At 44.2% G+C, this 12,500-nt stretch overlaps 1 protein-coding gene across 1 annotated transcript in view; it reads right to left on the minus strand.

Annotated features, from left to right (window-relative positions):
* Positions 1–1,092: 1,092 nt before the first annotated feature.
* LOC137654821 (ras-associated and pleckstrin homology domains-containing protein 1-like) overlaps positions 1,093–12,500 on the minus strand; it is a 48,218-nt gene continuing 36,810 nt past the window's right edge. The window contains exons 15-21 of the mRNA XM_068388775.1: positions 8,477–8,510; positions 7,717–7,806; positions 6,108–6,209; positions 4,678–4,779; positions 1,989–2,123; positions 1,772–1,830; positions 1,093–1,164 (exon numbers count right to left, since the gene is read on the minus strand). Of these exons, the coding sequence (XP_068244876.1) occupies positions 1,093–1,164; positions 1,772–1,830; positions 1,989–2,123; positions 4,678–4,779; positions 6,108–6,209; positions 7,717–7,806; positions 8,477–8,510 (594 nt within the window). The remainder of the gene's footprint in view (positions 1,165–1,771; positions 1,831–1,988; positions 2,124–4,677; positions 4,780–6,107; positions 6,210–7,716; positions 7,807–8,476; positions 8,511–12,500) is intronic.

Here is a 12,500-nt window from a genome sequence, read left to right on the forward strand (position 1 = left end):
AATTTCATACTCTTGTCGTTTGAACTGTAATTTTTTTTATTTATTTTCCAATTATGCAAATTTGTGTAATTTTGAGGATTGGCTTTGTGTAATTTATTTTTTATAAAGTAAGATACTTTAATGATATAATCGAATACTTATCTCTTAATATCATATAAAGAGCGGGGGGTTCATGACAACGAATCTATAATTTTCTAGTATATTTGCATACCGAAAGTCCCCCCCCCCCCATCTAATGTTTAAGGTCAATAATACTAAATTTTCAAAAGCAACAGGTAACAAGAGAATAGCCAGACAAGTCTAGCTCCCCCTACACAAGAGCCCAGTCAACTTTGAAATTGCCTGACGTAGTTTGGATTTAGTGAGGTCGTGTGTACTTAAAAAAGGGCTGTGCGAGGGGAGACCACAGCCAGGAAAGGGTGGAAGAGAGAGAGAGAGAGAGAGAGAGAGAGAGAGAGAGAGAGAGAGAGAGAGAGAGAGAGAGAGAGAGAGAGAATAGTGGGCATTGGGGAAATGGGGGTTTAGCTAACAAGGGTCCTTGGGAGATGTGCCTTGAGCGCTCGTCAAACCGCGACGGTAGATTTCCATTTCAACCATTTTTCTTGGCGTCTCCTCTGGGGAAGTGGATCTGGTAAAAGGAGAAAGTGATACTCTCTCTTTTTGTTCGGGAATTTTTCCTATTTTCTGTTGCCTCTGCCATTTTTCTCTCTCTCCTGTGAGGCGGGTGATTTGTCTGGCAGAAGCGTTTCCCGCCAGAGGGCCAAAGGGACCTATTTGATATTTCACTTGATCCTCTTGGGTCATTCACAGCAGTTACTGTAGGCAGGAGATGGAGAGATTTAACTGGTTGGAGGGGTGGGGTGGGGAAAGGTTGGGGGTAGGTTGGGGGTGGTCGTTTCTTGGGGGGGGGGGAGGGATAAGGAAGAAAGTCTGTCGGGGCGGGGGGCATATTAGGGGGAAGGCTCTTGTGTCTTGTATGCTGATTTGTCCTAATAATAAGAAGGAAAACTATGAAAAACGACGACAGATCGATCCCAGTGGGACCGTGAGTTCAAGCTATTTACTGGAGTGGTTACTTTTATGGTTGAGCACCTAAGTTGGGGGAAGGTGGTTACGCTTGCCCACCTGACGTTCTAGTGAGCGTCTCTTCAGATAATACTGGAACTGAAACCAGATAATTTCATACTTTGTTATTGTTTTGAGCTGTAATTTCCAATTTATTTTCCAGTTATACAATATTTTTTTTTTGTAATCTGAGGAATGGCTTTATATATATATATATATATATATATATATATATATATATATATATATATATATATATATATATATTATAAAGTAAGATAACTTAATGATATAATCGAATAATTAACTCTTGATATTATATTTAGAGCCGGACGTTCATGACAACGAATCTATGATTTTCTAAAATTTTGCATACCCCCCCTCCCATTTAATGTTTAAGGACAATAATACTAAATTTTCAAAAGCAACAGGTAACAGGAGAATAGCCAGACAAGTCTATCTCCCCCAACACAGAAGCCCAGTCAACTTTGAAATTGCCTGCCGTAGTTTGGATTTAGTGAGGTCGTGTGTACTTAAAAAAAAAGGCTGTGCGAGGGGAGACCACAGCCAGGAAAGGGTGGAAATTGGGTGGAAGAGGGGAAAAAGTGGGGAGAAAGAGAGAGGATTAGAGTGAGAGAGAAGTGTGGGGATTGGGGGTTTAGCTAACAAGGGTCCTTGGGAGTTGGGCCTTAAGTGCTCGTCAAACCGCGACGGTAGATTTCCATTTCAACCATTTTTCTCGGCGTCTCCTCTGGGGAAGTGGATCTGAAAAAAGAGAAAGTGATACTCTCTTTTTGTTCGGGAATTTTTGCAATTTTCTGTTGCCTTACTGCCTTTTTTCTCTCTCTCCTCTGAGGCGGGTGATTCGTCTGGCAGAAAGCGTTTCCCGCCAGAGGGCCAACGGGACCTATTTGTTATTTCACTTGATCCTCTTGGGTCATTTACAGCAGTTACTCTAGGCGGGAGATGGAGAGATTTAACTGGTTTGAGGGAGGGAGAAGAGGTTGGGGGTAGGTTGGGAGTCGTTTCTTGGAGTGGGGGTGGATAAGGGAGAATGCCTGTGGGGGGACATGTTAGGGGGAAGGCTCCAATGTGTTAGGGGGAGGGCTCTTGTATCTTGCATGCTGATTTGTCCTAATAATAAGAAGAAAAACTATGAAAAATGACGACAGATCGATCCCAGTGGGACCGTGAGTTTAAGCTATTTACTGGGGTGGTTACTTTTATGGTTGGGACCTATTTGTTATTTCAGTTGATCCCCTTGGGTCATTCACAGCAGTTGAGGTGGGCGATGGAGGGATTTAACTGGTTTGATAGGGATGGGAAGACGTTGGGGGTAGGTTGGGGGTCTTTTCCTAGGGGGAGGGGGAAGAGAAGGCTCGGGAGGGGGAAATGTTAGGGGTAAGGCTCTGTGAGGTTAAGGGGTAAAGGCTCTTGTATCTTGTATGCTGATTTGGCTTAATAATCAGAAGAAAAACACTAAAACATGACGACAGATCGATCTCACTGGGACCGTGAGTTCAAGCTGTTTACTGGGGTGGTTACTTGTATGGTTGGGACCTATTTGTTATTTCAGTTGATCCCCTTGGGTCATTCACAGCAGTTGAGGTGGGCGATGGAGGGATTTAACTGGTTTGATAGGGATGGGAAGACGTTGGGGGTAGGTTGGGGGTCTTTTCCTAGGGGGAGGGGGAAGAGAAGGCTCGGGAGGGGGAAATGTTAGGGGTAAGGCTCTGTGAGGTTAAGGGGTAAAGGCTCTTGTATCTTGTATGCTGATTTGTCCTAATAATAAGAAGAAAAACTATGAAAAACGACGACAGATCGATCCCACTTGGACCGTGAGTTCAAGCTATTTACTGGGGTGGTTACTTTTATGGTCGGGACCTATCTGTTATTTCAGTTGATCCCCTTGGGTCATTCACAGCAGTTAAGGCGGCCGATGGAGAGATTTAACTGGTTTGATAGGGGTGGAAAGATGTTGGGGGGTCGTTTCCTAGGGGGGGGGAGGAGAAGGCTCGGGAGTGGGGAGTGTTAGGGGTAAGGCTCTGTGAGGTTAAGGGGTAAAGGCTCTTGTATCTGGGATGCTGATTTGGTTTAATAATAATAAGAAAAAAACTATGAAGAACGACGACAGATCGATCCCAGTGGGACCGTGAGTTCAAGCTATTTACTGGGGTGGTTACTTTTATGGTTGGGCACCACAGTGTGGGAGGTGGTTGCGCTTGCCCACCTGACGTTCTGGTGAGCGTCTCTTCAGATAATACTGGAACTGAAACCAGATTAATTCATACTTTGTTTTTGTTTTGAACTCTAATTTCCCATCTATTTTCCAGTTGTACAATATTCTTTTGTAGTCTGAGGATCGGCTTTGTATAATTTTTTATAAAGTAAGATACTTTACTGATATAATCGAATACTTAGAGCCGGGTGTTCATGATAACGAATGTATTATTTCCTAATAAATTTGCAAACCTAATGTCCCCCCCCTCCCTCCATTAAATGTTGAAGGACAATAATACAAAATTTTCAAAAGCAACAGGTAATAAGAGAATAGCCAGAGAAGTCTCTCTCCCCCGGCAATGGAGCCCAGTCAACTTTGAAATTGCCTGACGTAGTTTGGATTTGGTGAGGTCATGTGTATTTAAAAAAGGGCTGTGCGAGGGGAGACCACAGCCAGGAAAGGGTGGAAATTGGGTGGAAGAGGGGAAAAAGGGGGTAGAAAGAGAGAGGATTAGAGTGTGGGGATTGGGGGTTTAGCTAACAAGGGTCCTTGGGAGTTGGGCCTTAAGTGCTCGTCAAACCGCGACGGTAGATTTCCATTTCAATCATTTTTCTTGGCGCCTCCTCTGGAGAAGTGGATCTGGAAAAAGAGAAAGTGAGAGAAAGTGATACTCTCTCTTTTTGTTAGTGAATTTTTCCATTTTCTGTTACCTCTCTGCCATTTTTCTCTCTCTCCTGTGACGCGGGTGATTTGTCTGGCAGAGAGCGTTTCCCGCCAGAGGGCCAAAGGGACCTATTTGTTATTTCACTTGATCCTCTTGGGTCATTCACAGCAGTTACTGTAGGCGGGAGATGGAGAGATTTAGCTGGTTTGAGGGGGGGGGGGGAGGTTGGGGGTAGGTCGGGGGTCGTTTCTTGGGGGGGGATAAGGAAGAATACCTGTAAGGGGACATATTAGGGAGAAGGCTCTTGTGTCTTGTATACTGATTTGTCCTAGTAATAAGAAGAAAAACTATGAAAAACGACGACAGATCGATCCCAGTGGGACCGTGAGTTCAAGCTATTTACTGGGGTGGTTACTTTTATGGTCGGGACCTATTTGGTATTTCAGTTGATCCCCTTGGGTCATTCACAGCATTTAAGGCGGACGATGGAGAGATTTAACTGGTTTGATAGGGGTGGAAAGACGTTGGGGGTCGTTTCGTGGGGGTGGGGTGGGGAGGGGGTGGGGGGAGAAGGCTCGGGAGGGGGGAATGTTAGGGGTAATGCTCTGTGAGGTTAAGGGGTGAAGGCTCTTGTATCTTGTATGCTGATTTGGCTTAATAATAAGAAAAAAAATTAATAAATGACAACAGATCGATCCCAGTGGGACCGTGAGTTCAAGCTATTTACTGGGGTGGTTACTTTTATGGTTAGGCACCATAGTGGGGGGAGGTGGTTGCTGCGCTTGCCCACCTGACGTTCTGGTGAGCGTCTCTTCAGATAATACTGGAACTGAAACCAGATTAATTCATACTTTGTTTCTGTTTTGAACTCTAATTTCCCATCTATTTTCCAGTTGTACAATATTTTTTTGTAGTCTGAGGATCGGCTTTGTATAATTTTTTAAAAAGTAAGATACTTTACTGATATAATCGAATACTTAGAGCCGGGTGTTCATGATAACGACTGTATTATTTCCTAATAAATTTGCAAACTGAATCTCACCCCCCTCATCTAATGTTGAAGGACAATAATACAAAATTTTCAAAAGCAACAGGTAACAAGAGAATAGCCAGACAAGTCTCTCTCCCCCTACACAGGAGCCCAGTCAACTTTGAAATTGCCTGACGTAGTTTGGATTTAGTGAGGTCGCGTGTACTTAAAAAAGGCTGTGCGAGGGGAGACCACTGCGAGGAAAAGGTGGAAATTGGGTGGAGGAGGGGAAAAAGTGGGGAGAGAGAGAGAGAGGATTAGAGTGAGAGAGAGAAGTGTGGGGATTGGGGGTTTAGCTAACAAGGGTCCTTGGGAGTTGGGCCTTAAGTGCTCGTCAAACCGCGACGGTAGATTTCCAATTCAACCATTTTTCTTGGCGCCTCCTCTGGGGAAGTGGATCTGGAAAAAGAGAAAGTAATACTCTCTCTTTTTGTTCGGGAATTTTTCCATTTTCTGTTGCCTCTGCCATTTTTCTCTCTCCTCTGACGCGGGTGATTTGTCTGGCAGAAAGCGTTTCCCGCCAGAGGGCCAAAGGGACCTATTTGTTATTTCACTTGATCCTCTTGGGTCATTCAGAGCAGTTACTGTAGGCGGGAGATGGAGAGATTTAACTGGTTAGAGGGGGTTGGGGGTAGGTTGGGGGTCGTTTCTTTGGGGGGGGGGGGAATAAGGAAAAATGCCTGTGGGGGGACATATTAGGGGGAATGCATTTGTGTCTTGTATGCTGATTTGTCCTAATGATAAGAAGAAAAACTATGAAAAATGACGACAGATCGATCCCAGTGGAACCGTGAGTTCAAGCTATTTACTGGGGTGGTTACTTTTATGGTTGGGACCTATTTGTTATTTCATTTGATCCTCTTGGGTCATTCACAGCAATTAAGGCGGACGATGGAGAGATTTAACTGGTTTGATTGGTGGGGGGGGGGGGGGAGGATGGAGATCGTTTCCTGGGGGGGGGGGAGGAGAAGGCTTGGGAGGGAGGAATGTTAGGGGTAAGGCTCTGTGACGTTAAGGGGTGAAGGCTCTTGTATCTTGTATGCTGATTTGGCTTAATAATAAGAAAAAAAACTTTAAAAAAGGACGACAGATCGATCCCCCTGGGACCGTGAGTTGAAGCTGTTTACTGGGGTGGTTACTTTTATGGTTGGGCACCATAGTGGGGGAAGGTGGTTGCTGCTCTTGCCCACCTGACGTTCTGGTGAGCGTCTCTTCAGATAATACTGGAACTGGAACCAGGTAATTTCATACTTTGTTATTGTTTTGAACTGTAATTTCCCATCTAATTTCCAGTTATACAATTTTTTTTTGTAGTCTGAGGATCGGCTTTGTTTATATATATATATATATATATATATATATATATATATATATATATATATATATATATATATATATATATATATATATATATATATATATATTTTATTAAATAAGATATCTTAATGATATAATTGAATACTTATCTCTTGATATTATATAAAGAGCCGGGTGTTCATGACAACGTATCTATGATTTCCTAATATATTTGCATACCGAATGTCCCCCATCTTATGTTTAAGAACAATAATTCTAAATTTTCAAAAGCAACAGGTAACAAGAGAATAGCCAGACAAGTCTCTCTCCCCAAACACAGGAACCCAGTCAACTTTGAAATTGCCTGACGTAGTTTAGATTTAGTGAGGTCGTGTGTACTTAAAAAAGGGCTGTGCGAGGGGAGACCACAGAGAGGGAAGGGTGGAAATTGGGTGGAGGAGGGGAAAAGTGGAGAGAGAGAGAGAGAGAGAGAGAGAGAGAGAGAGAGAGAGAGAGAGAGAGAGAGAGAGAGAGAGAGAGAGAGAGAATAGTGGGCATTGAGGAAATGGGGGTTTAGCTAACAAGGGTCCTTGGGAGTTGGGCCTTGAGTGCTCGTCAAACCGCGACGGTAGATTTCCATTTCAACCATTTTCCTCTGGGGAAGTTAGATCTGGAAAAAGAGAAAGTGATACTCTCTCTTTTTGTTCGGGAATTTTTCCATTTTCTGTTGCCTCTCTGCCATTTTTCTCTCTCTCCTCTGACGCGGGTGATTTGTCTGGCAGAGAGCGTTTCCCGCCAGAGGGCCAACGGGACCTATTTGTTATTTCACTTGATCCTCTTGGGTCATTCACAGCAGTTACTGTAGGCAGGAGATAGAGAGATTTAACTGGTTGGAGGGGGGAGGTTGGGGGTCGTTTCTTGGGGGGGGGGGCGGGTTAAGGAAGAATGCCTATGGGGGCGGGCATATTAGGGGGAAGGCTCCAGTGTGTTAGAGGGAAGGCTCTTGTGTCTTGTATGCTGATTTGTCCTAATAATAATAAGAAAAACTATGAAAAACGACGACAGATCGATCCCAGTGGGACCGTGAGTTCAAGCTATTTACTGGTGTGGTTACTTTTATGGCTGGGACCTATTTGTTATTTCAGTTGATCCCCTTGGGTCATTCACAGCAGTTAAGGCGGGTTATGGAGAGATTTAACTGGTTTGATAGGGGTGGAAAGACGTTCGGGGTAGGTTGGGGGTCGTTTCTTGGGGGGGGGGGGAGGGAGAAGGCTTGGGGGAGGGGCATGTTTGGGAGAAGGCTCTGGGGGGGGGGGGTTAGGGGTTAAGGCTCTTGTATCATGTATGCTGATTTGTCCTAATATGAAGAAAAAGCTAAAAAATGACGACAGATCAATCCCAGTGTGACCGTGAGTTCAAGCTATTTATTGGGGTGGTTACTTTTGTGGTTAGACACCATAGTGTGGGGAGGTGGTTGCTGCGCTTGCCCACCTGACGTTCTGGTGAGCGTCTCTTCAGATAATACTGGAACTGAAACCAGGTAATTTCATACTTTGTAATTGTTTTGAACTGTAATTTCCCATCTATTTTCCAGTTATATAATTTTTTTTTTGTAGTCTGAGGATCGGTTTTGTATATATATATATATATATATATATATATATATATATATATATATATATATATATATATATATATATATATATATATATATATATATATATATATATCTTATAAGGTAAGATAGTTTAATGATATAATCGAATAATTATCTCTTGATATCATATAAAGAGCTGAGTGTTCATGACAACGAATCTATGAATTTCTAATATATTTGCAAACCGAATGTCACCCCCTTCATCTAATGTTGAAGGATAATAACACAACATTTTCAAAAGCAACAGGTAACAAGAGAATAGCCACACAAGTCTCTCTCCCCCAACACAGAAGCCCAGCCAACTTTGAAACTGCCTGACGTAGTTTGGATTTAGTGAGGTCGTGTGTACTTAAAAAAGGCTGTGCGAGGGGAGACCCCAGCTAGGAAGGGGTGGAAATTGGTTGGAATAGGGGAACAGTGGGGAGAAAGAGAGAGGATTAGAGTGAGAGAGAAGTGTGGGGAATGGGGGTTTAGCTAACAAGGGTCCTTGGGAGTTGGGCCTTAAATGCTCGTCAAACCCCAACGGTAGATTTCCATTTCAACCAGTTTTCTCGGCGCCTCCTCTGGGGAAGTGGATCTGGAAAAAGAGAAAGTGAGAGAAAGTGATACTCTCTTTTTGTTCGGGAATTTTTTTCCATTTTCTGTTGCCTCTCTGCCATTTTTCTCTCTCTCCTCTGAGGCGGGTGATTTGTCTGGCCGAGAGCGTTTCCCGCCAGAGGGCCAACGGGACCTATTTGTTATTTCACTTGATCCTCTTTGGTCATTCACAGCAGTTACTGTAGGCAGGAGATGGAGAGATTTAACTGGTTTGAGGGGGGGGAAAGGTTGGGTGTCGTTTCTTGGGGGGGGGGGGGTTAAGGAAGAATGTCTGTGTGGGGACATATTAGGGGGAAGGCTCTTGTGTCTTGCATGCTGATAATAAGAAGAAAAACTATGAAAAACGACGACAGATCGATCCCAGTGGGACCGTGAATTCAAGCTATTTACTGGGGTGGTTACTTTTATGGTTGGGACCTATTTGTTATTTCATTTGATCCCCTTGGGTCATTCACAGCAGTTAAGGTGGGCGATGGAGTGATTTAACTGGTTTGATGGGGGTGGAAAGACGTTGGGGGTAGGTTGGGGGTCGTTTCTTGGGGGGGGGGGTGGTTTGAGAGAAGGCTCGGGGGAGGGGCATATTAGGGGGAACCATCTGTGAGGTTAAGGGGGGAAGGCTCTTGTATTCTGTATACTGATTAGGCTTAATAAGAAGAAAAAAACTTTATAAAATGACGACAGATCGATCCCACTGGGACCGTGCGTTCAAGCTATTTACTGGGGTGGTTACTTTTATGGTTGGGCTCCACGTGGGGGGGGGGGGGAGTGGTTGCTGCGCTTGGCCACCTGACGTTTTGGTGAGTGTCTCTTCAGATAATATTGGAACTGAAACCAGATAATTTCTTACTTTGTTATTGTTTTGAACTGTAATTTCCCATCTATTTTCCAGTTAGATGGTTGGGGGTAGGTTGGGGGTCGTTTCTTGGGGGGGGGATAAGGAAGAAGGCCTGTGGGGGGGGGGGGGCATATTAGGGGAAGGCTCCAGTGTGTTAGGGGAAAGGCACTTGTGTCTTGTATGCTGATTTGTCCTAATAAGAAGAAGAAAAACTATGAAAAACGACGACAGATCGATCCCTGTGGGACCGTGAGTTCAAGCTATTTACTGGGATGGTTACTTTTATGGTTGGGACCTATTTGTTATTTCAGTTGATCCCCTTGGGTCATTCACAGCAGTTAAGGCGGGGTATGGAGGGATTTAACTGGTTTGATAGGGGTGGAAAGACGTTGGGAGTAGGTTTGGGGTCTTTTCCTAGGGGGGGGGGGGAGGGGGGGCAGAAAGGAGAAGGCTCGGGAGGGGGGAATGTTAGTGGTAAGGCTCTGTGAGGTTAAGGGGTGAAGGCTCTTGTATCTTGTATGCTGATTTGGATTAATAATAAGAAGAACAAACTAAAAAATGATGACAGATCAATCCCAGTGTGACCGTGAGTTCAAGCTATTTACTGGGGTGGTTTCTTTTATGGTTGGGCACCACAGTGGGGGAGGTGGTTGCTGCGCTTGCCCACCTGACGTTCTGGTGAGCGTCTCTTAAGATAATACTGAAACTGAAACCAGACTAATTCATACTTTGTTTTTGTTTTGAACTTTAATTTCCCATCTATTTTCCAGTTGTACAATATTTTTTTGTAGTCTGAGGGTCGACTTTGTATAATTTTTCATAAAGTAAGATACTTTACTGATATAATCGAATACTTAGAGCCGGGTGTTCATGATAACGAATGTATGATTTCCTAATAAATTTGCAAACCTAATGTCCCCCCCCCCATTAAATGTTGAAGGACAATAATACAAAATTTTCAAAAGCAACAGGTAACAAGAGAATAGCCAGACAAGTCTCTCTCCCCCAACACAGGAGCCCAGTCAACTTTGAAATTGCCTGCCGTAGTTTGGATTTGGTGAGGTCGTGTGTACTTAAAAAGACTGTGCGAGGGGAGACCACTGCCAGGAAAAGGTGGAAATTGGGTGGAAGAGGGGAAAAGTGGGGGGGGGGGGGAGAGAGAGAGAGAGAGAGAAGTGTGGGCATTGGGAAATGGGGATTTAGCTAACAAGGGTCCTTGGGAGTTGGGCCTTAAGTGCTCGTCAAACCACGACGGTAGATTTCCATTTCAACCATTTTTCTCGGCGCCTCCTCTGGGGAAGTGGATCTGGAAAAAGAGAAAGTGATACTCTCTTTTTTTGTTCGGGAATTTTTCCATTTTCTGTTGCCTCTCTGCCATTTTTCTCTCTCTCCTCTGACGCGGGTGATTCGTCTGGCAGAGAGCGTTTCCCGCCAGAGGGCCAACGGGACCTATTTGTTATTTCACTTGATCCTCTTTGGTCATTCACAGCAGTTACTGTAGCCAGGAGATGGAGAGATTTAACTGGTTTGAGGGGGGGGGGAAAGGTTGGGTGTCGTTTCTTGGGGGGGGGGGGGTTAAGGAAGAATGCCTGTGGGGGGACATATTAGGGGGAAGGCTCTTGTGTCTTGCATGCTGATAATAAGAAGAAAAACTATGAAAAACGACGACAGATCGATCCCAGTGGGACCGTGAATTCAAGCTATTTACTGGGGTGGTTACTTTTATGGTTGGGACCTATTTGTTATTTCATTTGATCCCCTTGGGTCATTCACACCAGTTAAGGTGGGCGATGGAGGGATTTAACTGGTTTGATGGGGGTGGAAAGACGTTGGGGGTAGGTTGGGGGTCGTTTCTTGGTCGGGGGGGTTTTGAGAGAAGGCTCGGGGGAGGGGCATATTAGGGGGAACCATCTGTGAGGTTAAGGGGGGAAGGCTCTTGTATTCTGTATACTGATTAGGCTTAATAAGAAGAAAAAAACTATAAAATGACGACAGATCGATCCCACTGGGACCGAGCGTTCAAGCTATTTACTGGGGTGGTTACTTTTATGGTTGGGCTCCACGTATGGGGGGGGGTAGTGGTTGCTGCGCTTGGCCACCTGACGTTTTGGTGAGTGTCTCTTCAGATAATATTGGAACTGAAACCAGATAATTTCATACTTTGTTATTGTTTTGAACTGTAATTTCCCATCTATTTTCCAGTTAGATGGTTGGGGGTCGTTTCTTGGGGGGGGGATAAGGAAGAAGGCCTGTGGGGGGAGGGCATATTAGGGGAAGGCTCCAGTGTGTTAGGGGAAAGGCACTTGTGTCTTGTATGCTGATTTGTCCTAATAAGAAGAAGAAAAACTATGAAAAACGACGACAGATCGATCCCTGTGGGACCGTGAGTTCAAGCTATTTACTGGGATGGTTACTTTTATGGTTGGGACCTATTTGTTATTTCAGTTGATCCCCTTGGGTCATTCACAGCAGTTAAGGCGGGGTATGGAGGGATTTAACTGGTTTGATAGGGGTGGAAAGACGTTGGGGGTAGGTTTGGGGTCTTTTCCTAGGGGGGGAGGGGGGGGGGAGAAAGGAGAAGGCTCGGGAGGGGGGAATGTTAGTGGTAAGGCTCTGTGAGGTTAAGGGGTGAAGGCTCTTGTATCTTGTATGCTGATTTGGATTAATAATAAGAAGAACAAACTAAAAAATGATGACAGATCAATCCCAGTGTGACCGTGAGTTCAAGCTATTTACTGGGGTGGTTTCTTTTATGGTTGGGCACCACAGTGGGGGAGGTGGTTGCTGCGCTTGCCCACCTGACGTTCTGGTGAGCGTCTCTTAAGATAATACTGAAACTGAAACCAGATTAATTCATACTTTGTTTTTGTTTTGAACTTTAATTTCTCATCTATTTTCCAGTTGTACAATATTTTTTTGTAGTCTGAGGGTCGACTTTATATAATTTTTCATAAAGTAAGATACTTTACTGATATAATCGAATACTTAGAGCCGGGTGTTCATGATAACGAATGTATGATTTCCTAATAAATTTGCAAACCTAATGTCCCCCCCCCCCATTAAATGTTGAAGGACAATAATACAAAATTTTCAAAAGCAACAGGTAACAAGAGAATAGCCAGACAAGTCTCTCTC

Source organism: Palaemon carinicauda, chromosome 15 (genome assembly GCF_036898095.1).
Source record: "Palaemon carinicauda isolate YSFRI2023 chromosome 15, ASM3689809v2, whole genome shotgun sequence".
NCBI lineage: Eukaryota > Metazoa > Arthropoda > Malacostraca > Decapoda > Palaemonidae > Palaemon > Palaemon carinicauda.